The following is a 26772-nucleotide window of genomic DNA, read 5'->3' as shown; positions in this document are numbered from 1 at the left end:
CACCACAACCCCTGCTCGAGGTTCTACCTTCCACCCCATCCCCTCCCTGCACCCGGCGCTCCACGCTCTCGGGCAAGTAAGGCATACTGTCTGCGTGCCCCGCCCTACAGCTCGTGGCACGCGTCTCCAGACCCTGGAAGCAAGGCGCCCCCACGCGGTTAGACGTTAGCCTTCCCCTCTTGCCTCTTAACACCGAGGAGCTGTCCCCTACCGGGTACCCCTCCCCCCACCCATGCTCTCTACAGCAGCAGCCAGTCTCCTCCCCGAAAGCAAGGTTCCAGAAGCAAGGTTCCGCCCCCGCCCCGCTTTTGCACCACCCGCGCCCGCTCCCCAAAACCGGAAAGCCTCCCCCCTCGGGTCCCCGATACAAGATGGCAGCCCGTCCGTCTCAGTTCCTCACACCCGGAGCGGGAGGCCCCCTTGTGGCGTAACTGCCGGCGTCCTCCTTTCCCGCCCCTCCAACGTGCACGGCAAGATTCCCGGATGCGGGCATCCTCCGATTCGTCCCCACGTCGCTCGCTAGCCCTCACAGTAGCCGTTAGTCCTCCCCTCACGTCGAGGCACAGAGCGCGTGCCTGACCCGTACCCCTCCCCCCACACACACCGGCAGCTACCGTGTTTCCCCAAAAATAAGAGCTGGCTGGACAGAATTTTTGTTTAAAAAGACGCATTAGAGCTGACGGTCCGGCCAGGTCTTATTTTCGGGGAAACACGGTAGCAGCCAGCAGCCCTGAACTCTGTGGGGCCCCCAAAGGCGGCCCAGCAGCTCCGAAGATCCTGCCGTCCACCCGCCTCAGGGCACAGTCGTCCTTCCTTCCAGCTCTAGCACACGGAAGCCTTACTTGCCCATGTTCCCCCAACCGCTCAGCCATTAACCCACCCATCGGCCTCCTCACACCAGAGAACCCCAACCTGATCCCCTCGTAACCAACAGTCCTCCCCACTTCACGGAACCCACACACACAGTGGGAACCCAGCCTTCAGCCCCTCTCACTCAGTAACAGGCCTCCCTTGGGCCTTGGTGCCTCGCTCCCACTCCCACACCCCCATGTTAGCCTTCCCCTCGGACCCCTCACCAGGGCGCCCTGCCCCCACATCCAGCCCCGGAGTCCTGGCCCCCCCGCCAAGGCCATACCTTGCACCTCACTTTCTCGGCCTCTGTTCCCAACTCTGGAACCCCATCCCGAAGGAGCTGAAGAGCTCGCCTCTGGGGTGTAGCGAGGAGCCATGTGGCGACCGTCCTCTACGCACTCCGTGTCGACACCACGAGAGCTTCTCGAGGCTCCCAGAAACCCTCGGGGGCATGAGGGAGAACGTCCTCTGCGTCGGGGTGCGGGGCAAATGATTGGCTCCGAAGAGCACGTGGGGAGGCACTATGTTACAGTATCAACGGACCCTCGAGGGGTGAGGACATGTTGTCCCAAGGCGTGAAGACTCTGGAAGCAACAGGCACACCCATTGGCCCTCCAGCAACAAAATGGCCTACCAACAAGGCAGGGGACTTGGAGTAAACTTGCGGATGGACAGTCCATTCTGGCAAATTAGGCAAATTTTCTTTATCGTTTGTTTTCCACTGTGGTTTAAAATGTCATAAAGATATCCTATATTTTTGCTGATTTCTAATCTATTTGTGTCAATTGCTGAGACAGGAGTGTTAAATTTGCCAACTGTAATTGTGGAAATGTCCACTTCTCCCTTTATTCTCTCAACTTTTGTTTCATATACTTTAAGCTCGTTATTGGGTACAAATACATTTATGAACTCTATGTGTTCCTGAGTATTTAACCCAAATATCATTATTACCTTTTATTTCAGGTAATAGTCTGTCTTTAAATCTGTTTTCTCTAGTATTAATATAGCCATTCCCACTTTCTTTTCTTTTTTTAATTAAAGTTTATTGGGGTGACAATTGTTAGTAAAGTTACATAGATTTCAGGTGTACAATTCTGTATTACATCATCTATAAATCCCATTGTGTGTTCATTCCCACTTTCTTATGCTTTTTCTTTGCACAGTATATCATTTTGGGTACTCTTACTATCAATTCATCTGAGTCTTTATTTTTAAATTCATCTCTTGTAGACAGCAAAATCCTTGCTCTTTTCTTCATGCTAATAATCTCTCCCTTGTCATTGGAGTAGTTAACCCATTAACATTCAGTGTAATTTTTTATATGGTTGAATTTAAGTCCATCATTGTACTGTCTGTCTTAGCCCATACAGGCAGCTACGTATAACAAAATCCCATAGATAGGGTTTCTTACAAACAACAAATATTTATTTCTCACAGTTCTGGAGGCTGGAAGTCCAAAATCAAGGTACTAGCAGATTCTGTGTCTGATGAGAGCCCACTTTCTCGTTGATAGACAGCTGTCTCACATGGCAGAATGCGGAGAAGGAACTCTCCAGAGCCTCTTTCATAAGGGCACTAATCCCATTCATGGGGGTTCCACCCTTATGACCTAATCACCTCCTAAGGGCACCACCTCCAAATATCATCATATTGGGAGTTAGAATTTAACATGTGAATTTTGGGGAGGACACAAACATCCAGTCTATAGCACTATCTGTCCATCTATTTTTTGTTCCTATGTTCCCCTTTTCCTGCCTGAGATACTCAATTTTTTAAAATTCCATTTTAACTTTTCCTTAACGTTTCACTGCCTACTTGTGATTAATATTGTACCACTTCACATAAATGTAAGAACCTTTCTACTATATAGATTAATTTCCCCCACCCCATCCTTTATGCTATAGTTGCCATATGTGTTACATCCACATGTATTATAAAACCTACAAAACATTATTATAATTTTTACTTTAAATAGTGATATGTACTATAAAGAAATTAAAATATTCTTTAATATTTACCCATCTATTTACCATTTCTGGTGTTCTTCATCTCTACCCAAAGATCAGTGCTGGTCTTACCTGCCATCTACCTCAAAAGGTCCTTATTTCATTTTCATTCTTGAAGGGCCTTTTTCCTTGATTAGATAGAGTTCTGGGCTGAAAGTTGTTTGTTCCTATTGTTGTTCAGCACTTTAAAATGTTGTTTCACTGTATCCTGGTTTCCGTCTTTTCCAATGAAAATTCAGTGGATTTTCTTGATGTTCTACATGGAGTGCTTTGTCTAGCTCTGAGTACTTTCAGGATTTTCCCTTTCTCCTTTGTTTTCAGTAGTTTGACTACGATAAACCTACATGTGGTTTTTCTTTGGTATTTATCTTCCTTAGGGTTCACAGAACTTCTTGAATCTGCAAATTATCTCCATCTCCACATTTTTAAAATGTCAGTCATTATTTCTTCAAATCGTTTTTCTTCCCCATTTTCTCTCTTGTTTCCTGGGATCCCAAATACATATGTGTTTGACCTTTTTATATTGTCCCACAGCTCACTGAGGTTCTGTTCTGGGTTGGGTGGTGTGTTTTTTAAATTATTTTTCCTCTGTTTCTGAGAATGGATCATTTCTATTGATCTATCTTCCAACAAGTACCCCCCCTTCCCCACTGGGGTCCCGGGGACCTGCTGCAGAGTGGCCAAATCTGAGCTTGCTGCCTTTGGGGCACCGTCCCTGCCTGCAGCAGTGAAGCCACCTCTCTCAGAGAAGGTCCCAGGCCTCCTGCCGCAATAAAGGGAGGTGCACAGAGGAGAGATGGAGCCGATGCCCTGTGTGGACCGCAGCTGACTGGCACATTCACAGACTTTCGTTATATTACTCTAAGTTGGGCATGTGTTTGAAATTCTTCATAAGAAAAAGTTGAAAACAGTCTACAAGGGAAATTTCTCTCCCAATACAATTGTGGGTTTATCAATTTCTCTTCATAAGTCTATCACTTTTGCTGTAAGCATTCTGACGCTCTCCAGACTAACGGTAGTAATGCTACCAGCAGCCATATGGTAACCCAAAAAGGTTGCAGACAATTGTGCATTGTCTCCCCGTTCTCTATTTTTATAGCCCTATTGCAGCTACACGTTCAGAGCACACAGTTATTCCACAGTGGATGTAGGTTGCAATCCCGGAGCCCTCCTCCAGGCCTAAGGCTCTCACTTCCCTTCTTTTGTGAAGCTTCAATACAGTGCTCTCTAGGAATTGCTCAAGGCCAAAGGAGCTGCTTTACCTGAGGTCACCCCCAGCCCACATCCATTTACTACTAGCTGACGTGGGGGGCAAAGGCACAGCCTCCTTCCTGGAATTGGCTTGGGAGGGGTCTGAGCTCAATCCATTCCCTCGTGTAAGAGTTTTCTAGGGCTGTTGCAATAAATTACCACAAATCAGATAGCTTAAAACAACAGGAATTTATTTTCTCACGATTCTAGAGACCAGAAACCCAAAATTAAGGTGTCAGTAGGACTGTGCTTTCTCCAAAGGCTCTAGGGGAGGACCTTCCCGCCTCTTCCAATTTCGTGGGCCCCAGGTGTCCCTGGGCTTGTGGCCGCATCAGTTGTATCCCTGCCTCCACCTTCACATGGCTTTTCTGTCTCTTATAAAGACACTTGTCATTGTATTTAGGGTCCACCTGGATAATCCAGCATGATCTCATCTTGAGATTCTTAACTTCATCCCATCTGCAAAGACACTTCTTCCAAAAACGGTCACTTTCACAGCTTCCAGGAGGATATGCGCATATCTTTTGAGGGGGCACCATTTGCCCCACTACACCTCAGGAGCCCCTCCGGAGCCCTTCGAGAGCCCCTCGACAGCCCAGGCCAGGGCCTGTCTAGCCAGCCCCCCAGTGAGAGGAGAAGGTCTGACAGCAGGGCCCACTGCCAGTGGTCATAGGGGACCTCCCTGCCTTTGCTCCAGAGAAGGGCCTCCTGTGACCCCTACTACCCACAGCCAGAAGCACCCTAGTGGGTGTCCCAGCTCTCCCCCTAAGCCAGGGGTGGCCATACTGAGGGCTTCTCATCGAAGCCCAGGCTCTCCTGGTTTTGTAAGGAGAGGTAGCGCTCAGAGACAGAGAGGTGCCCACCTCACTCTCAATTCCCAATGGCCTGGGGCTGGGGGAGGGGTGGGACATACAGGGTGCCTGGTTTTCCTGGTTGCTTTTCTTTGGCAGCCTTTTTTATATCCCCCAACTTTTTGAGGAATTCGTGATTGTCAATGGAGCGCCTGTTCCGGGTCAGCCTGGATTTCAGTCCTGGCCCTGCCACATGGACGGTCACCTATGGGGAAATGGAGACTCCAGTGGCCACCCTGCAGACCAGCTGGACGGTCACCTGGGAGGACCCAAGGGAAAGACAGATGCAAGCAGCAGCTCTTCCCTTCCTGCTCTTCTGCTCTTTCCCCTCCATCTGTCCGCACACTGCCCTCCCCAACCCCCCTTCACTCGCCTCACTTTCTCATCTCTAACTTCCTCGTTCAGGTGGCCTGGTCATTACTGGGTGGCCGTGGCCTGACCACTTGCAGCTAGCTGCCCTGCAGGGGTTCCATAGATCCCAGATGGATGGACAGATAACTGGATAGACTGAAAGCCCGACGTGGCTCCTCCCCGTCCCCTTGGGGGACTGCGGTGCACTGACCACTGAGACGTAAGCAGCCTGGCCCGGGAGTAGAAGTGCCTCCGGGGTGCGCGAGGAGCCAAGACAACCGCTCCAGGTGCACCAAGCGGGCACAAAGCGGGTGCCACCCTCCCTCCGCGCCGCGCATGCTCCGCACCCCTCCCCCACCGCGTCCCGTTCCCACGCTGCCGTCGTCTGGGACCAGCCCACTCGTTACCTGGCCACGGCCCCGCTCTTTGGTGCTGAATGGACGGATGGCTATGCAGAACGCGCCTCCCGAGCGGCGCCAGGGAACAGTGAATGAAGCTGAGACACCCTCCCCAGCCCTGCCGCTTCCTGGGGGCGCTGCCCTGGAGGGCTTCTCGGAGGAGGCGGCCTTGGCCTCAGGCCTGCGGGGGGTGAGGGGCGGGACCCGTCTCGGCAGGTGGCTAGAGAGTGAGGAAGCTGTGGCAGTGGCGACGGTCAGGATGCCCTGGGAGGCAGCCCTCGGGGCTGCCAGCTTCCTGAGCGCCCGGGAAAGGCAGCCCGGGTTTCCCAGTGTCTCGCTGACTGCGGTTCGCCACCGACCCTGGGGCCGGCAAGAGCGCATCCTGTCGCCCAGCCGCCGGGTAAGTTTGGACTGTGTGCCTCTGCGTGTAGGAGCTTCCGGGCAGGCTGGCATGGTGAGGTCGCGGCACTCCTGCCTAGGGGCGCCCGGCGAAGCGTCCGCAGGTACAGGGGTGGGGAGTTGTGCCCTTCGGTGGTGTGGAGTGGTCATAAAAAGAGGAGGCGGAGGGCAGGATGGAAGCCCGCAAGGGTAAGAGAGAGAGCGCTGAGCTGCGCAGGGACCGTGCGGGAATTGTGCGGGGCTGCCCTGCAGGACCAGTTGTCACAGATACCTACCTGCCCAGCTGCCCCTTAGAGCCAGGTGCTGCAGGCATTCGGCATATATCGGAATGAATCGGCGGAACTCTCTGCTCCGTGGGTCCAGTTCTAGTGGCAGGGCACAGACAGAAAACGATAAACGTTTTAAATTAGGAATTATAAAGTACTTTAAACCGTGGGAAGTGCCACAGGGAAAAATAGAGCAGAGGAAGGGAGTTGAGGAGTCCGGTTGCAGGTTTCAATAGAGTGGTTAGAAGGTGACGTTTCTGAAAAATTCGAGGTAGGCGAGAGAGCCTTTAAGGCAGAGGCAACAGCCAATGCAAAGGTCCTGAGGCAGGAGTGGTGTGATGTGTGGGAGGAGCAGAGGGAGCGTGTGGCATGGGAGGGGGGAAGGGCGGGCTCAGGAAGGGCCATGTGAGTTTATTCTGAGTGAGATGGGCACTGGAGGGAGGGCTGTCAGCAGGGAAGGACAGAACGTCACCGGGAGGTGGCTCTCTTAATATCCAGGTCAGCCTCTGCCCCTGAGGATGTGCCTCGAGACAAAAGTTGCTGGGTTGTTCCTCAGAGGATTTTGCTGGGCCAGGCCACCAGGAGGGCCATAGGTTGACCTGTGGCAGCTCCCGGGCCAGACCTGGGCTCTGGGCTGAGGCTGGCGTCCCCAGGCCCTGGGTCCTCAGGCCTTTCCACCAGCTGGTGGTAGATGATGTAGGCTTCAGGTTAGGCTGCTGGCGCCAAAAGGAGGCAGTTGGGGTCTTAAGTCACTGGACCCAGAGGAAGGTCCACCAGGAGGGAAGAAAGCGGAGTGCAGTGGCCCAGGGTGTCCTTCTTTGTGGATGAAAAACTTCAGTTCCTGATCCAGCCTGAGTGGGATAGTTGACTGCCTTTCCGGTTGTTGTTTCCTTTCTTTTTCTGGGGAAATAGCCCCATCTCGTGGTCCTTCGAAGGCATCAGCGACAAAGCCCACTGGCCGCCTCTCCCAATTTGGGGCTGTTTCACTTCCATTGGCAGCACTGCTGTCTGATGGACCCTCACCTGTGTGCCCAGTGCCTGGTTTCACGAAAACCAGAGCTTCGGGGCCTAGGAACATCCTTTCGCTTCTCCTCTGCTCTGGTGGCCTAAGGTCAAAGGGTCTTAGGAGAAGCCGCTGTCCAGTTCCGGAGGCTCCTTCCAGATTGTTCTTTATGCACATGCTCAGGAGCGTCACCCCATTCCCGCCTGGGGGTAACAGGCATCAGGGTCTGTGAGGACAGGGCTTGTCGAGTCTTTCTTTCCCAGATTTGAAAGCAGGCTGACTTTGGCGGACTAGGTCTCAAGCATAGAGACTGTTGTGTGCAACCACTCATCATGGCTGGCACCCCCAGTGTGCCCCGTGGTGTTGAACTTCAGCATTAGTCTCCGTCTACAGGAGACCCTGTCCGTGCTGTTTCTCTCAGGTGGTCACAGCTCAAGAGCTGCCTCTGTCTCAGGGGCTTGGCCCCCAGTATATCTTCAGGTGGAGGAAAACCAGAGATAACACCTCTTCCTTTCAACTTTTCTGTGTTTTCCAAAATGGATCATGACCTGACAGTAGAGCCGTGGGGAGGGAGAAAATAAGCTTGTGCTGTTCTTCAAAACAATGCGATGCTGGTCTGAAAACCCTGGATTTTGTCACTAGTCTGCACCCCACACCTTTAGCTTGTCAGGTCCCCCAGTGACTACAGTGTATCAGAATGAAACATATGTGGCCTGTGGCTATCAGAATGATTATTTGACAGTGACACCCCTTGCCCCCCTTTTTTATTGAGATGGGATTCACATAAAATAAAATTAAGCATTTTAAAGTGAACAATTCAGCGGCATTAAGTACCTTCACAATGTTGTGCGACTCTCTCCACTATCTAGTTCCAGAACATTCCATCACCCACGGAGGAAACCTCGTAGCATGAAGCAGTCACTCCCCACCTGGTGCCCACTGATCCGACTCTTTGAGTTTTCCTATTCTGGACATGTCATGTTTTATAGTATTTAAAGATTTTCTTGATGGTGGGTCACAGGACAGTGGCACCCTGAAAGATGAAAGGCAGAACTCTTTCTTTCAGCCTGAAGGAGAGGAGGCTGCCACGCAGGGGTGCACCTGGGGTAGGGTACTAGTTTCTGTGGGGTCCCTGTGCATTGGCTAATGTGCCTTGGACATACCGGCTGTCCCTAGTTGTCTGGTACCTGGCCCCTGAGTGTGGGAGCCCAATAAGGAGCCTGGGGTATGTTTAGTGGCCCCAGAGAGTGAGGCCCTGAGGAGTTGGGGTGGGAGCTTAGCACACTGCCCAAGAAGGGCAGAGAAAAGAGGATTTTTAGTCATAACTTCTAAACTAGGTCAAGGCAGCTCTTGTGAAATATTATATTGCATCATATAAATGGAATCATACCATCTGTGGCCTTTTGTATATGTCTGGCTTTTTTCACTGAGCATAATGTCCCCGAGGTTCATCCACATTGTAGCATGTATCAGTATGTCATTCCTCTTTATGGCCAAATAATATTCCATCCTGTGTTTGGACCTCGTCTTGTTTACCCATTCATCAGTCGATGGACATTGGGTTGTTTCCACCTGTTGGCTCTGGTAAATAATGCTGCTAGGAGCATTCATGTACAAGGTTTTATTTAAACGCCTGTTTTCAGTTCTTTTGAGCATATAGCCAGGAGTACAATTGCTGTGTTATATGATTACTATGTTTACTTATTTGGGAACCACCAAACTATTTTCCCTTTTAATTTTGAACACTGTCAAGCTAGTCTAATGACGCCCAGGTATCCACCTCCCAGGGTTGGCAGTGGCCCTTCGCGTGTTCTCTCTCTCTCTCTCTCTCTCTCTCTCTCTCTCTCTCTCCCCCTCCCTCCCTCCCTCCCTCCCTCTCTCTCTCCCTCCCTCCCTCCCTCTCCTTTGTTTTTGTCAAACATTTTAAGTAAGTTCACAGGCCATTTTCTCCCCACATGCCTCAATGTGTGTGTCTTGGCAAGGACATTTTCTTCTATAACCCAGTGCCATTATCCATCCAACACACAAAGAGCAGTGGCCCCACGGTGCTCAGAGTTACTCCACAGTCAGCCCTCCATGACCCCCAATGTCTTTGACTCCTCTTTCGTTCATGCCAGCATCTCATTGAGGACTCCATGGCACTTGGCTGTTGGACCCTTAAATCTCTTCTCATCTACGACAGTCCTCCTCCCCAGCCTCCTCTTTTCCCCATGACATTGATTTGCAGAGGAGACCGGGGAACAGCCCACCATCTGGATTGAACTGGTTGCTTCCTTGTGGCGTTTTTAATTGGTCCCCTCTGTCCCCGAGATCCTCTGTCAACTGCAAGTTGGGTCCCAAGGCTGCATTAGAATTGAGTCAAGCTTTGGCAAGAGCTCTCCTGGGCCACCTGGGCGCTCCCCTCAGCATCCCCGAAGGTACGTCCCACTTCTGTCCTGCCACCATTAGGTTAGCTTGCTCTATTGTGACCAGCAGTAACTCAGGCAGACATTTTGACGTCACGTGGATGCCTTCTCCCTTGGTCTTTCACCTAATGGGTTTGACGTCCATTCGATCTTAAGGAATTGTTTCTCTCTAATTAATATAAACTTCTTCATCGGACACGAGTTTATTGATTCTGGGCCAGTGTTCATTGACAGCTCATCATAAGTGATAGGGACTTTGAGGCAATTTAAATGCTCTGGGGACCCTGTCCCCTTGCCCTCTCGCCTGTAGCACAAATAAGCTGTGCTCATCCATAGCAGCATAAGAAATGACCCGGGCCCACCCACCCACCCCCCAGCCACAGCCAGTTTTCAGCACCACGAACCCCACTCTCAGGCCTATCTGAGATTTGGATATGGGCTGTGCCCTTGGCCTGCCCTTTTTGCTCACCCCCCAGCTCTCAGCCTGAATGTTACCCCTTCAGAGAGCACCGCCCCCCTCCAACTAATGTGGATCCCTCCATTGTGCAGCAGCCTGATCTTCCTCTGTCCCTTGAGAGCAAGTCTGTTTGCAGGTGGAGGTGGTATGCGTGTGTTGGAGTTTTTCTGTAAGAACCCTGACCTGAGGGGAAAGGGGTTGGCAGTGGAGCTTCCACAGATGGCTGGAAAGTTGAGGTCAGGGGTACAGCCCGCATGGAAAGAGGGCCGACAGAAGAAGGAAATGAGAAAAAGGAAGGAAAGAAGAAGCACACTCCATTGGAAGCCTGGTTAGGCGAGCCTAGCACGAGGAGGGAGTGAACCCTGTCTGGTGGCCCACCACATGGGTGAGGAGAGGGGACAGCTCAGGTTGGGAAAGTGTTGTGGCTTGAATTGTGTCCCCAAAAAAAGGTAAGTTCAATTCCTGTCCCCAGCAGCTGTGAATGAGACCTGATTTGGATGAGGTCAAACTGGAATAGGGTGAGCCTCATCTCACACCTGGCTCTTTCCACTTCCCTTAGCTTTTCTGAACCCCTGCCATGGAGGCCATTCTCCTGCCATCCAGACCCAAGGTGAGTGAGACTGCCTGACTGTGAGCGGCCCCTCGCCCCAGCATCTCCCTGCCAAGTCTTCCTTATATCCCGGCCTCACAACTCTTGCAACTCTGAGCCTTTCCCAGCTGCTGAGCTTTCCAGCCTCCCCCCGCCCCATCTTTAGTTGCTGCCAACTCATCCTGGGTCCCATGGAGGTGAATTTCCCTGCAGCCACCGGAATGACTCAATATCTTTTGAGGACATGTCCATGTACCCCTTCCCTCAAGACAGAATGGAAGCTTCTGGATCTCAGACAAAGGATCTTCTACAAGCGACGGATGGCTGGAGAACTACCTCCATTTGGTGTCACTGGATAAGGACCCCCCCCACACACCTCGTGCCCCCTACTCTGTCGCTGAACTCAGTTTATTTCTGAGTTTCTTTGCTTGTTGCTTACTGTGAAGCCAAAAGTAAATGCATTTCCCATCAGATCTGTAGTCCATTGCAGCTCAGCTTTCATCTCAATAGGACGGTTTTTAGCTCAGTGGTTTGCACCTGTAAATGTTTTAGGTAAATGTGTGGGTCCCCCCATCAAACTTATTTTGCCATGGTATTTATAGCTGATTTTCTCTTATGCTAGCTCTGGTGTATGTATGAACTCAAAACACAGCAGCCCTCCAGGGTTTGGAAATTGCTGATTCTTCATTTTTCTTTGACAGTTTTATAGAGGCATAATTGGCACACAAGAAACTGCACACTCTAAAGTATACAATTGGATGAGTTTTGATGTGGACACACCCAAGAAACCATTACCACAATGGAGACAGTGAACGTACACATCCATCACCCCTAAAAGTTCACTTGTTCCTCCAGCGCTCCCTCCTTTTTATCCCTCCCTGCCCCCCACCCCACAACCCTGACTCTGCTTTCTGTCACTGTTCATTAGTTTGCATTTTCTAGAATTCTATGTAAATATAATCCTGCTTCATGCACTTTCTTGTCTGGCCTCTTTCACTCAACATAATGATTTTGAAGTTCATCTTTTATTGCTGAGTATTGTTCCATTGTGTGCATGGACCACAGTGCCTGGAGATGGACATTTGGGTTGTGTTTCTGGGTTTTGGCCACGACTAATAAAGCTGCTATGAACATTTGTGTACCAATGTCTATGTGGACGTATGTTTTTCAGCTCTCTTGGGTATATACATACCTGGGAGTGGAATTGCTGGGTCATGTGGTAATTCTGTTTAACTTTTTGAGGCACCGCCAAACTGTTTTCCAAAGCAGCTGCACCATTTTACATCCCCACCATCAGTGTATGAAAGTTCCAGCTTCTCTGCGTCCTCCCCAACACTTGTTATTGTCCATCTCTTTTCATTCTAGCCATCCTGGTGGGTATGATATGGTGGGTATGATGATATCTCACTGTGGTTTTGATTTACATTTCCCTGGTGACTAGTGATGTTGGGCATCTTTTTTTGTGCTTGTTGCCATTCATATGTTTTCTTTGGTGAAGTGTCTGTTCATATATTTTGCCCATTTGTTAATTGGGTTGTTTGTCTTATTGTTAACTTGTAAGAGTTCTAGATACAGGTCCTTTGTCAAATATGTGTTTTGCAAACATTTTCTTCCAGACTGCGGCTTGCCTTTCCATTTTCATGACAGTGTTTTTTGAAGAACAGGAGTTGTCTTATCTTGATGAAGTTCAGTTTATGGGTTGTTAAATTTTATATTTTGTGCTTTTTGTATCATAGTTAAGGAATCTTTGCAAAACCCAAGTCGCTAAGATGTGATCCTGTTTTCTTACAGAAGTTGTATAGTTTTAGCTCTTACATTTAGGTGTATGATCACTTTTGAGTTAATTCTTGGGTATGGTGTGAAGTGAATTCCCAATTCATTTTTTTCAATATGGACATCTAGTTTTTCCAACACCATCTGTTGAAAAGATGATCTTTTCCCCAAATGAACTGCTTTGGCACCTTTGTCAAAAAAAAAATCAGTTGGCCTTGCATGAGTCTCCTACTGAACACTTTATGGTGCTTCATCAATTAGCTTGTCTATCATTATGCCAAGGCCACACTCTCTTGATTACTGTGGCTTATAATAAGTCTTGAAATCGGGTAATGGGAGTCCTCTGACGTGGCTCTTTTTCAAAATTGTTTTATCTATCCAGAGTTTGTTACCTTTCCGTATGACTTTTAGAAGACTTTGTCATTTCTATGAAAAAGGAAAAAAGCCTGCTGGGATTTTGATTGGGATTGCGTAAATCTGTCATTTGTTTGGGGGAGGACTGACATCTGAACAATATTGAGCCTTCCGATCTGTGAACGTAGCATATGTCTTTATTTGGGGGCCTTCTCTAATTCATCTTGGCAAGGGCTTGTGGTTTCAGAGTACAGAACTTGCACATGTGTTTTCAGGTTTATCCCTCCAGGCAGGTACTGATTTCATGCTTATTGCTTCAATCATCCTTCGGACTTCTGCAGACACTGTTCCCCAGGCACATACTGCACATTTTAACTATGTGCTGGGATGTGAAGATGAGTAAGGTGGACATCTTGCCTACATTCACAACCAGGAGCATGTATTTGTTGTTATGATGGCTTTGTTTAGCTTTGATAATGGCCTTGACCATGATGTAAAACAGAGCAATGTGTCCCGTGTTCATGGTTCTAAGAACTTATTGTTCCAAGATTTGTTTTAAAACCTTTTCTGGCAAAGACTTCTAATGGAAAACCAAAATCACATCAAAATAAAGAAGTAGAAATCAAATGGAATTTTTGGTGGTTTTTTCCCAGTGAACATATTCCTTACGTAATATATAATGTGCTTTCCTTCCATATGCTGGCTAGTTAAGTGGGAACAGGTGAAAGGAGCTAGAGGAAGGCAGAGCCAGGTAGGCAGAAAAGGGCTGGGGAGAGACAAAGATGGAAACGGGAAAACAAGGTTGAGGAGCAGAAGGGTAGCTTTGCAGTGCTTACAGACAGGTGGAAGAGGCCTCAGTTATGTCCTCAGATTATGGGGGTAAGATGTAGAAACCAACCTACACAGAGTATGCATTAGGAAAGTAACCACAAGTAACAGGAAACCTGACTGTGGTGGATTAAACAATTAGAGGTTTAATTTTCTCCCATCAGGAACCTGGGGGTAGTTTGCTGGCACTGGTTCAGCAGCAGAGCACTGGCATGGTCAGGTAGCATCTAATTAGCCTGGTTTTGCGTCTTAGTTTTGCACAAAATGGCTGCTGAGGCTCCATCCATCACATATGCATTCAAAGACAAGGAAAAAGGGGCAAGGACAACTGCATCTGTCCCCTTTGTTCAAGAAAGTAATACTTTTCCCAGAGCTCGCCCCACAGACTTTCACTTAGGTCTCGGGGCAGAACTGGATCACGTGGCCACCCTTACCTGGGAAAGAGTCTGGGAAAGCAGGGGAAAGGATTGTCATGACCTGGCTTACTGATGCCCTGAACAAAATCAGAGTCTTGTCCCCAGAGAAGCTTAGAACTGGTATTGGGTGGTGTCATGGATTGAATTATATTCTGCCCAAAAGATATGTTGAAGCCCTAATCCCCAATACCTTGTGACCTCATCTCAAGATGTTGGACATACGATCTTTGCAGATGTAAATAGTTCAGATAAGGTTACCCTGGTGTAGGCTGGGCCCTTCATCCAATATGACTGGTGTCCTTCTCAGAGAGGAGAATGCTGTGTGAAGACACAGCACAGGTAGAAAATGGCTGTGTGAAGATGGAGGTAGAGATTGGAGGGATGCAGCCACAAGCCAAGGAATGTCTGGGATCACGAGAAGCTGGAAGAGGTGATGAAGCATCCTCCCTTAGAGCCTACGGAGGGAGCACAGCCTGCTGACACCTTGCTTTCTACCTGTGAACCCCCGCTCTTTATGCCTAAAACCTCTGAGGCTGGGGAGCTGAGTGCTGGCGAGAGGGGAGGAGACCAACCTTCCTCGAGCTCCCTCCCCAAATGTCGGCACTCTGCATACTCTTGTGCATGCTCTCACTGGCAGAAGTGGTACCATCCTGACCCCTATTTACAAGCAAGGAAGCTGAGCCTCAGAGATGGAAAGGAGCTGTCTGGGGCCTCGCCGCTAGGAGGCGACAGATTCTCACCCAGGTCCCTGTACCTCAGCCCCGCAGCTCTTTCCACTCTGGCCAACTCTGCCCCCCCAAACTAGAGGGAATCCACCTGGCTTTGCCATTTCCCCAACTTTGCCCATTTGGGTTTGATTCCTTGCATTTGCTTTATCCAAAGATAAAACCACATCAAAGTAGATTTGTTTTCCTTAAAAGGATTTTACAAAAGAAAAATGCTGTTAAACCCTGCTTTGGGAACTTCAAAAGCCTTGACCTCCATCTCCCAGCTGGTCCTCTCCTGAGAGCTAGGGTTTGGGGCCTGGGAGCAGTGCCAGCGGTGCTTTCCTTGGTCATATGTCCTGTGCCTCAGTTTTTTTCCTGTGATAAACATGAAAAGAACCTTCATCCTTTCAGGCAATAAATCCCCACTGGGAGTGCTCTGGGCTTGCCCTGGGCTGGGTGCTGGGGCCCGCTGGTGAGTAAGACAACATCCCTGCCATCTCAGAGCCAGCCTTCTTTCTAGTGATGAAGTGCTGCATGCGAGAGTTAAAATACAGCAGGGGAGGGCGGCCGGATGGCTCAGTTGGTTAGAGCATGAGCTCTGAACAACAGGGTTGCCGGTTCGATTCCCACATGGGCCAGTGAGCTGCGCCCTCCACAACTTGATTGAAGACAATGACCTGCCACTGAGCTTCTGCAGGGGCAGCCAAATAGCTCAGTTGGTTAGAGCGGGAGCTCAACAACAATGTTGCCGGTTCGATCCCCACATGGGATGGTGGGCTCCGCCCCCTGCAACTAAAGATTGAAAACAGCGACTGGACTTGGAGCTGAGCTGCGCCCTCCACAACTAGATTAAAGGACAACGACTTGGACCTCATGGTCTGTGAAGAAACACACTGTTCCCCAATATTCCCCAGTAAATTTTTTTTTAAAGTAGGCCTATATTATTTCCAATAGCAAATGAAGGAAGGAGGGTATATAAACAAAAGGGATTTCTATAATTTAAAAAAAATCAGCAGGGGAATGGTGAATAGGGTGAAGGGGTGGTCGGAGAGGGTTTCTCTCAGAGGAGGGGACATTTGAGCAGAGACCTTGTTGAGATGGATGTCTAGAAAAGAGCAGTCCAGAAGGAGGACAGAGTCAGTGCTAAGGTCCTGAGGCAGTGTGTTGGTTTCCTACGGCTGCCATAACAAATACCACAAACTGGGTGGCTGAAAACAACAGATACTTAGTCTCCAGATACTTAGTCTCTCACTGTTCTAGAGGCTGAAGTCCAAGGTCAAGGTGTTGGCAGGCATGTGCTCCCTCTGGAGGCTCTAGGGGAGGGTCCGTCCTTGTTTTTACCAGCTTCTGGTGGCTCCAGGCGTCCCTTGGCTTGTGGCCATATCCCTCCAGTCTCTGCCTGTCTTCATGTGGACTTTTGCTCTGTGTCTGTGTCTTCTCCTGTCTGTCTCTTCCAAGGACACTTGTCATTGGATTTAGGGCCCACCCAGGTAATCCAAGATGATCTCATCTCAAGATGTTTAATATAGTTATATCTGCAGAGACCCTTTTTCTACCTGAGGTCACATTCACGGGGGCCAGGGATTAGGACATGGACAGATCTTTTCGGAGGCCCCCATTCAGCCCAGTAGACAGGAACATGCTTGGCATGTGTGAGGCTATGTGGTTGGAGTCCAGGGAAGTAGGAGGAGGGATGACGGTAGGAGTACAGAGGCAGCTGAGCAGGTCTCAAAGGCCATGATAAGAAGAGTACATTCTCTGCCCGTCTGCTATGTGCCGGGCCCTGGGTGTGATCCACCCCACCCCCGGCAATGCCGTTTTATCTCCATTTTACAGATGAGGAAACTGAGGCCAGCCTGTTAGGTAACTTCTGCTGGTCGCAGAATCGGGAAACAAGACGGGGGGAGAAGAGGCAGGGCCCAGAACCCAGGCTCTCCCACATCAAAGTGTGCACCTCAGTAAGAGTCGAGGCTCGCTCCCAACTGTGGGTACCCCCTCACCAACCCTCGTGAGTCCTGGGCCAGAAAAGGCATGTGAGGGAAAGGTCAGCTATTCCTCGCTCTTCCTCCTCTCTCTCCAGGAGCAGGATTTCCAGGTTCTCCACCTGACATGCCTGGCGGGCGGGCGAAATGCTCCACATAGCCAACTTGCTGGGGAGGGGGTTGGAGAGCAGAGGTTTCTAGTAGCTGTCAACAGGAGAACCTGCTAGAAAGCCTGTGCTCTGCCTTCTATTGACCAGCTTTCCTGCCTCCTGCCTGGCCTGCTGGCTCATCCTTCCCAGCCACCGTGACCCCCCATCATTCTCACGCCTTACTCCTACTCTTCCCACTCCTCCCAGACTTTTCTAAAGATGCCAACCCCGGGAAGGCTTACCAGCAGGCTTGCCAAGAGCACTCCCTGAGAACGCTGCTTTTGTTGAGGTTGGTGGCAGTGAGGAGAGGCAGGAGGATGACAGGGCAGCCTGCTGGAGAAGGGACAATCCACCTGGGACACTAGAGAGGCCACACGCTGAGCATGCATAGGAAACTGAGCCCTCCATCCAGCAGATGTGCCCTAGGGTAGCACCCAAGCATCGAAGCGCAGATGAGAGTGCCTGGGTCATCAGCAGCTTTTAACCCCAGCTTAGCCCGCTGGGCCCACAGGCTGTGGAGGCTCTGGAGGTCGAGCCTTTGCAGTAGAGAACCACAAGCCTCCTGCCAGCCTTACAGCAGGGCAGGAAGGGTCTTCTTAAGTGCTCAGAGAAACCTCTTTGAAATGCAAGCCTCCTGGAGGGTAGGGCCTGGCTCCCACCACCTGCTTTGCAGCAGGGAGAAAGCCCAGATGGCCCCTTCATTACCAGGTGACCAATTAGGACGGGCTGCTTGAGAAGCATCTGCCTGGGTAGATGAAAGGCTGGGGTTTCCTTCCAGCTTTGTCATCTCATCAGCGGACTGCCTGACATGGGCAGTTCAGTTGGACGCTTATTCAGTAGTGAAGCTGTTTGCTTTCCTTTCCACATTTGTGGAAAGGAAATTTGTGGAAAGGAAACTCTCTGGGCTTGCAGGGTGCAGGGGGAGGGAGAGCCTCAAGAGGGAGGCCATGGATCTAGGATCTGGGGCAAAGATCCAGGCTTCACGAATGTTAAGCAATGAGAGATAAAGCCTAGAGAACAAAGACCTCGAGACAGTCATTGTAGCAGTTCACTCACTGTCTGCGTCACCTTGGCTCTGCTAGGCTTGGGCACCCAGTGTTTCATCAAACATATCCGTCTAGATGTCACTGTGAATGGATTTTGTAGATGAGCTTAATGTTGAAACCAGTAGACTTTGAATAAAGCAGATCACCCTCCATATGTGAGTGGGCTGAAGGCCTCAGGGGAAAAAAGACTGAGGTCATCCAAAGGAAGGAATTCTGCCTCCAGATGGCCTTTGTGCTCAAACTATAATACTATTCTTCCCTGAGTCTCCAGCCCACTGACCCATCCTGCAGATTTTGGATTTGCCAGGCCCCACAAGTGCATAATACCTTATCTGTGCCACCCACTAGTTCTGTTTCTTGGGAGACCCCCTACCTGATCCAGTCATAAAGCTGTAAACATGAACACACAGCAATTAACTGCATAGAAAAAAACTACTAGACTTGCAAAGATCTCAATAAAAGGCAATTATAAAGGGCTATTTTAATAGAATGTCTAGAATTGTGTCCCCTAGAAAAGTTAAGCAACACACCCTCACATCATTACCCAATACAATTAGAAATGTATAATAAAAGATGACCACAGAGTTTTAATAAGTCAGAATTTAAGATAAACTGTACTATGCAAGCATCACATTGGTGAGGAAATGAAAAGCAAAATTAGAAACCTTCCATAAAGCAAAGCAAAGAGGAATGTTAACTAGCAAACCTAAGGAGCCCAGGAAAATGTTATTCAGGGGGAGACTGCAGGCTTTGAGCACCTTAGTTATTCAAGATGGAAGATGACGAAGGGAGTATAGTCTTCCTCTTAAGAAATCAGAGGGAAAAAAAACAAAATGTAAAACAAAAGAAAATAGATGGAATTAACGAAGATAAAACTGAAGTTAATGAAGGAGAAAACAAAAAGAGAAAGGAGAAATCATGAGTTTTGAGTATCTCATTTGTTTTTAATATAATTCATTTAAGTGGAAATTTATATAATTTAATTTTTAATAATGGTGGTGTTTTACTCAGGTCTCAAAATTCCAGAACGCTTAACATCTATTAGCATGATGAAAATACAAAAGACTAAAAAGAAAAAGAAAAAAAAAGAAAATACAAAAGACTGACCATACCAAGTGTCGGTGAATGTGTGGGGAACTGGAACTCTCAAACACTGCTGGGGGAATGTAAGATGGTACAACCACTCTGGAAAACAGTTTGGCTGTGTCTTCAAATGTTAAACATACACCTACCCTAATGACCCAAAGCTTCCACTCCTAGGTATTTATTTACCCAAGAGAAATTTATTAATGTGTCCACACACAGACTGGCACGTGACTATTCCTGGCAGCTTTATTCATAACAGCCCCACACTGGGAACAACCCAAATGTCCCTCTTATGTCACCACATTTTGCTGTTACCTATCGTGTCCATTTGGTGGGAATCCATGTTACAGTGTGCTACGGGAATCCCTTCCCAACTTCACATTCAATGACATCATGGGGTAGCCTGAAATTGGCCTGATGGAAGTATTTACACCATGGGAATTAGCACAGGCTACAAACCAGAGCTAGATCTATTATTGTTTGGCTGATTCTGTAGACTTGAGTCTGTAGTCATTATATTGTGAATAGCGAAAGGGAGGGAGGGAAGGAGGGAGGGAGGGAAAGAGATTTTTCCAATATCAAAAACTATTATCCAGTTCAGCAAAGGAGTCACTCATGTCACCAGTGAGTGTGTAAAGTTCTGACAAACATCTTTGTTGTTTCACTTTCATCTTATTAAGATAAATGAAAATATCAACGAACATTGATGTAGGAACCACACTCATCAGTTGCAATCGTGGGTCGTTTATACATACAAGAGTTTGGCACAAGTCAACAAAGGGGTTTTGTGAGAATCAACTGGCCATATGGAATTTATAAACAGTGTCTTGTAAATGTGATTGTATATTTTGTATATGTTGAAGATTTTATGATTCGTAAATTGTGTGCTCACATCCTTTATATCAGGAAAATTTACAATAAACATATGTTTGGGTGTATATACATGTATATGTGTATGTGTACAGAGAGAGAGACAGGGACAGGCTTGCATTTACTTTCCTGGAAAGTCACGGTCACCCATCTATCAGTACATCGCTGCTTTCAGGCAGCAGTAGAACAGGCCCCAGCCTGTCCGTGCAGCACAGAAGGCGTGATGCTTGGCCTGGCCAGTCCAAGCATGGGCTCGGGGACGGCACCCAAGGCCAGGCTGCCATGAGCTCAGGAGAGCCCGGAGTGGTGAGGGAGAGGCACCTGGGCCTGCAAAAGATGAGACAGCATGAAACCAAACACCTCTCTGGGGCGGTGGCAGTGGCCATGGATCTGGCTGTCACCCTGCCCACCAGGGCTTGCAGTCCAACCCCTCCTGGCTTGCCTGCCGAGTGAGAAGGGACCCTCTTGGCATCACCCAGTCAGTGAGTCAGTGCCTGAAGCCTGGCCAGCCAGATGGAGACTCAGCCCTGCCCAGGCACCAGGGGATCCGAGGGGCCCTGGTTGCCTGGATCCTTGTCATGCCACCCCCACTCTTCCAGCTCCTACCCAGTGCAGGCACCTGGCCTGAGGCCTCCCCCTGGCCGGCCGTGTGGCACCCTCCCAGGTGGGTGCTCTCCCGGGGCAGGAGGTCAACTAGCCACCCTCAGGAAGCTCGGCGGTGCACTGCTCACACTCCCACACTAACCCCTGCTGGTCTTTCCCTTACGGAGCACCCTCCCGACCCCCTGCCATTCTGTCTTTGGCCAGGCCCCAACCCGTCTATTCCTTTCTCTCTCGGTTGCCGTCCTCCCACTCCAGGCCTGCTCTAGTCCCACCTCCACACAGCAGCCTGAGAGGGATCGGAAACACAGAAACCAGATCCTGTCCCTCCTCTGCTTACAACTCTCCGTGGCGACCCATTGCCCTCAGGGTCAGTCCAACACCTCTGGCCCAGGCAATGAGGATGGCCTGACATGACCGCTGCCTGTGTTCTGGCCTCACCATTCTGCCACTTCGTGCATTGTAGTGGCTCTAGTCACTTTGACCTACTTAGGGTTACCCCCATGGCCCGGCTGGCTCAAGACTCAAGGCTTTGCTCCTGCGAGTCACTCCTGGGCGTGGTCACCCCACCCACCCCACCCCTTCTCACCTGCTCGCCCTGTCTCCCAGACATCCTACCCCTGCCTTGCCTCATTGTTTGGTGACACAGGTGGAGCCCCAGAGGCAGATTCCCTGGCTCCCTACAGAGCAGTCTCCTGGTCCTCCTTGGGCCATACATGAGGAACACGGGGCCCAGGGTGGACTCCTTCCTAGGTGTGACCATCAGCGCGCCAGCCACCTCACCTCTCCTGTATGCCTCCGGTCAGCTGTGCAGCCCACTCTGCTTCCGGGCACAGCCACAGCCATCCGTCATACCCCAGTGGGCTGTTTGCGTGTAGTATGTGCCTGCATGCAGCTAGGGGTGTCTCCCTTACTCCCAAGCACCCAGAGCGTGCCACGCACCGTGCTGCCCTACCAACCTATCCTATCATCTAATTGTGTTGTAGAGTAGGCACAGAGGCTCCGGGAGGGAAAGGAGCTGGCTCAGGGTCTGCAGGGGGCCAGTACTGGTGCTGGGCTTTGCACTCAGGCAGGCAGGCAGCTCTGCGGGCTCAGCTCCCTGGGCGAAAAAAGCCTGAGCTTCCTGGAGGCTGAGGCTGCAGCTCCTTCTTCCACCTCCCTCCTGGACACAGATTCGGGGCCACCACAGATGTCCCTGTTCACACATTTCATGGGTCTTTGAGAGTGGGGTAATAGTTGAGGCAACGGTAGGAGACCAGCCAGGGCGGAGGCCCATGGCTCTGGGTCTACAGCCTGTGAGCAGTGACGCCTCCCACCCACTCTCCTACCCCCCCACCTCCAGGCTCACTACAGAGATAGGCCACAAGGGGGTGACCCTGAGGGGCTCTGCCCTGGTCCCTGGCTGAGTTCCCTGCCTGCCCCGCTGGCCAGGGCGTGGGGGTGGTGGGTGACCGGACAGTCAGCTGGTGAGCAGTTGGTGATGTTTATTGCGAGACAGGGTGAGGGGTGGGAGCCTGCAGCAGCAAACTGCACTGGAGCATGGGCCAGGGGTGAGGCTGTGGGGCAAAGTAGGCCAGGGCCAGGGAAGACCTGGCAGGTGCACGGCGAACAGGATGCCCGAATAACAGGATGGGGGAGACGCAGCGAGGCACTGGTCCGGTGCCTCCTCCAGGCCTCAGAGCCCAGCAAAATGGTCAAGAATGGCGTTGCCCAGGACTCAGGAAGTGGGCCTTGTCCCCCTGGGTGTCCGTGTCACCAAGCCCCTGGCGCTCAGACATCAAGGCTGGGGCCGTCGGGAGGCACGTACATGGGCTCGATGTGGGCCCAGCTGCGGGCCTGCTCATCAGCCCAGGACAGCAGCTCAGCAGCCCGGTGCAGGAAGACCATGAGCAGGGTGTGCACATCGCCCTCTGCAGAGTGGGCCGCACTGGGCTCCGCCTGGAAGTAGCGACGGAAGAGGCTCCCCAGGCTGTAACCCTTGCAGCCCTGGGCCCGGGTTCCGTGGCTGTGGGCACGGTCGAGGCCCCGCAGTGCCGGCAGCGTATCCAGGCAGGTGGTGTCCCGGGGCAGGCGGGCACCTAGGCGCCGCAGCTCCGTGCACAGCAGCGGGAAGTCGTAATCAAAACCATTGTGGGCCACAAGACAGATGGGGCCCTCCTGGCGGCTCAGGAAGGCCTGGAGCGTTCGTACCACGGCATCGTCGAAGTTGGCCTTCTGGCACTGTGCCAGGCCCTCGCTGCTCAGCCCGGTGATCTCACTGGCCTTGGCAGTAAAGGGGCGCTCCGGACATATGCAGAGTGTGAGCTTGTCCAGAACCCGAGGCAGCACAGGGGTGCCAGCCTCGTCACGCTCTGGACTCTCCAGGGAGGAGCGGTGGACGGCAAACAGGGAGATCTCGGCAATCTCAGGGTCCACACTGGGGAGTCCAGTGGCTTCCAGATCCAGGAAGACAAACGTCTTAGCCCGGGGCACCTCAGACATGGTGATCTTCACACAGGGACAGTGATGCCTAAAGCTGCCAGAGCAAGAGGCACAAAACCTGAGGGCCAGAGATGGGGATACCCGGGCCCAGCCACCCACAGGCATCCTGGTGGCCGAGCCTCCAACTCCTTTGGGTTTTCTTCCTGCCACCCCCACCGCACTCCATCCCGTGGGACTTGAGGCTCTAGAAGCAATTTCTAAGGCCAACATCCAGGGAGACTGCTATGGGGTCTCCAGAGCTAGGATCCAGTGACCAGGGTCTGTTACTTCTGTCCAGGATGAGGCCTCCCAGGGGCTCATCGCCTTCTCCGTTCTGTCCCCCGTCCCCACTACTGCCCATCCCCACTAGCATCTAGTAAACAGCAGAAAGGAAGGCCCGATATGCCCAGACCCCAGCCCAGAGCCCTCTGCCTCCTGCCTCCAGATCCATGTCATCAGAGACATGGGAAGGACAGTCCAGGGTGGTACCTGGACTTCACTGAGACACCATGACCAGGAGCCTCACACATTACAGCTTGGATCTGTACCCCTAGGGTCAGCTGCCAGAAAGCAGGCACCTGAGAAAGGCTCCCCCATCACCAGCCTCCATGGCACACAAGTGCTGGCCCCAACCTGGCCTCCACCTGCCTGTGGGCTCCCAGCGGCTGTCCCTGCCAACCCAGCCACGCTGGCTTACCTGGGGCGGGTGCTGGCTGGCTTCCTGGGCTGCTGGACACCTGTCTCAGCACAGGCTGCTCCAGGCGTCCTTTAATCAGCAGCCATGGCCCACCCCCTGCCGCCTGTTGGGCAACAAGGAGGCCTGAGGCCGCAGGACCTGTGCGGCCGGCTCGCCACCCCCTTGCTCACTCACAGCCACCAGGACACACGCCCCGTGCTTACAGATTGGAAAGCAGGCACCCGACTGGCCGTGGGCTGAGGACTTGTCATCACAAGCACAGGAGGAAGCCGGAGCCTTCCACTCAGCCCTGCCGCCACGCCTGACCTGGCCAGGCCACAGCAGCCGGGCCTGGCTGACCTGGGTTCAACGTCCACAAAGGCATGAGGCCCCTTCTCCAGGGCGCAGTTCCCCTTCTGTCACAGGGGACTGAGCTGCCCCTCATGAGGGTAAAGCGAGCTCAGGGTGGGAAAGAGGTCCCTGCACACACCGTGCTCAGCCACAAAGGGGAAGGGTGCACTCAGGGTGGGGCCTTAGTACCACCTCAGTGACCAGGGGTGGCTCACCCAGCTTTCAGGCTCATCTCTCACCAGGAAGAGGAAATGGTGTCTGCCTCAAGGGTACAATGAGCCATAGTCTCTAAGGAAGCTTTAGCAGAGGCTTCTGGGTTAGGAGGCAGAGAGGCACAAGGCCCGGCCCGGCGAGCCGTATGGGCTTCAGCTGAGCCGACCTTTCCCCTCGGAAGGCTGAGCAACGTGAGGGGCAGGAGTACAGGACTGCCCCAGAGGCACCCACAGCTCCAAGACTGCGGGAGTAGGGGTGAAGCCCAGCACCTCTGACCCCAGGCTCAGTGAAGATGGGAGGGAAGCGAGACCATCCCTGGTCCGGGAAGCAGGTGACACCATCCGAGAATGTCGTTCTGGAGCAAGACATGCCAGCACTTGGCCTGTCAAGTTGTTGGCATGCCTGGGCAGTGGTGATCATGGATCTGCCTATCCTCCCACCCCCCCACTGCAGCACTCACTCACAGGGGACTTGGGGAAACAGTGCAGCGGCAGGGAGCAGGGCAGAGGGGGCGCAAGGGAGTCCGGCAGACACCGTGCCCCTCCGTGATCTTCTTTACGCCTCACACTGGGCTGAGGGAGGTGAGGGCCCCACCAGTCGTGCCTGTTCCCGTGCTCAAAGAGAGGGAGGTGGCTGTGACAGACACACTTCTCAGGAAGATACTGGGTCACCCTGAGAAGCCCAGAGAGCAGCTTCCTGGACAACCAGTCAGGCTACTAGCAAGAATTCCCCAGGCCGGTACTGGGTGCCCTGGGGAGGAAGGAGGAGGAAACATGGGCTGGGCCTGGCACAACCAGACCCCAGGTGCTGTGGCTTCCAGGGAGCAGGTGGAGGGGCTTCAAGGAGTCCTCACATGAGACCCTGAGGCCGGTCACGGGCCAGGTGGCAGGGGGCGGAGGCGGGCTCCAGTCGGAGGCGGCCCGGTGTCACGGTGACGTGGAGACTTCCAGCGCTTGGCATTGCCAAGCTTAACTAGGCAGTGTCATGGAGAAGAGCAAAGCAACGGGAGCTGCTACTGCAGCTCCCACGGGACGAGACAGGGGCAGGGTCCAGGCCCCCCAGGACAGCACGAGGCTCATGCCAGGTGTGGCCTAGGACTCAGGATAGCCAGCACAGGAAGAAGAGAAGACTATGTAGCTAGGGCCACAGGCCTCTCAGCCCGGGCCAGACAGTAGAGGGAAGGAGGTGGTCACATGCAGCCGTGGAAGCAAAGAGCAGGCTGGAGGCAACTTCTTGGAACTGACGTTCTTTTTCTCTGCAGCTCACATGCCCTGTCCCACTTCTGCCCTTCCCCCTCCCCCCCCAAAGGAGCTGAAGGCGCAGCCAGCCAGAGGCTGTGCCCGGAGAACACGGGGGCTGTAAATGCTTCTCCCGCCCAATGGCTCGGTCCTCCCCGGCCGCCTGGCTCTCTGGGGCACAGCGTCCATCTCCCAGACTACTCCAGGCCTTTGTGGAGACCATCGTTGAAGAGCTTGTATTTCTGGGTTAGTTTTTCCATTTTTGTGGCTGCAAAGAAAAAAATGCAAACGCATAGTGAGTCTAGCGTCTCCCCTCCTGCACCTGGCCCTCCAAGGGCTTACAGCCTAGGGGCCCAACTCCCACTGACACAGAAACTGCTGAACCAGGAGCTGCTCTGGGGGCGGGCGGCTAGAGAGCACCATGGACACTGAGCATGGAGAGGAGGCCCCTGCCCAGCCCCAGAGTTGGGGGGGGGGACAGTAGGGGGTTGTTGTGATTTAATCTGACACAAGTCAAATGACATGGGCCTTAGGTGTGATGTGCTGCTTAGCTTTCAGGGATGGGCAACACCACAACACGCACCTGCCTCTCGAGGTACCAACTTCAGATGATGGCCATTGATTGGGCGGAGTGTGGGGCCTTCAGCTCACTGCCCTCTCCCACCCTGGGAACAGGGGTTTCCCTGGCGACGGGCTTTTCCTACGTCTCTTTGGGTATCATCTGCTTTTATGGAATCCTCAGGTTTTCCCAGTCCCTAGGTGCCAGGTGTCTGTTAACTTAAACAGACACCTCTTCCTTCCTCCACCAACTTGCTTCCCTGGCTGGTCCTCTCCCCTTCCACAAGGCAGGATAGTTCATTGGCATTTGGTCCCACCCGTCCCGAGGGTGACTCTGAAGCTCAGGAATTGTGGGGTGTGCCTCAGGGTGACGAGCCTCAGCGCAATGCTGGAGCAGGCAGACTCCTAGCAGAGCTGGACCAAGCTCAGCCCACCCCAGACCAGCCCCAACGACCCTCCCAACACTTGCTATCAACGCTCCTCCAGGGATCAAGTTAGCGTGCTTTCCTCCACAGATGGGCTTTTCCTACGTCTCTTTGGGTACCATCTGCTTTTATGGAATCCTCAGGTTTTCCCAGTCCCTAACCCCCTCCCGCCCATTCCACGGCCGAGGCTGCCCCCACCCTGGCTGCTAAAT

At 51.9% G+C, this 26772-nt stretch overlaps 2 protein-coding genes across 2 annotated transcripts in view; both read right to left on the bottom strand.

Annotated features, from left to right (window-relative positions):
- Nucleotides 1-22104: 22104 nt before the first annotated feature.
- TREX2 (three prime repair exonuclease 2) lies at nt 22105-25845 on the bottom strand. The gene is made up of 2 exons (XM_081042039.1): nt 23797-25845; nt 22105-23154 (listed from the first exon to the last, which is right to left on the bottom strand). Exon 2 carries the CDS (start codon nt 23118-23120, stop codon nt 22410-22412), a length of 711 nt encoding a protein of 236 aa, XP_080898165.1. The 5' UTR covers nt 23121-23154; nt 23797-25845; the 3' UTR covers nt 22105-22409.
- Nucleotides 25211-26772, bottom strand: part of HAUS7 (HAUS augmin like complex subunit 7) — a gene marked incomplete at its 3' end in the record, with an annotated part of 24937 nt that continues 23375 nt past the window's right edge. Inside the window, 5 exon segments of the mRNA XM_081042275.1 lie at nt 25211-25311; nt 25606-25668; nt 25671-25716; nt 25718-25774; nt 25778-25845. Coding sequence (XP_080898401.1) covers nt 25211-25311; nt 25606-25668; nt 25671-25716; nt 25718-25774; nt 25778-25845 — 335 coding nt within the window.

The sequence above is a fragment of the Rhinolophus hipposideros genome (assembly GCF_964194185.1).
Source record: "Rhinolophus hipposideros genome assembly, chromosome: X".
NCBI lineage: Eukaryota > Metazoa > Chordata > Mammalia > Chiroptera > Rhinolophidae > Rhinolophus > Rhinolophus hipposideros.
Note: the sequence above shows the minus strand (reverse complement) of the source record. Positions and strands in the feature narration are given on the sequence as shown.

Bases quoted from the DNA above. Each gene is read 5' to 3' on its own strand.
- TREX2 (XM_081042039.1), bottom strand. From the start codon at position 23,120: ATGTCTGAGGTGCCCCGGGCTAAGACGTTTGTCTTCCTGGATCTGGAA.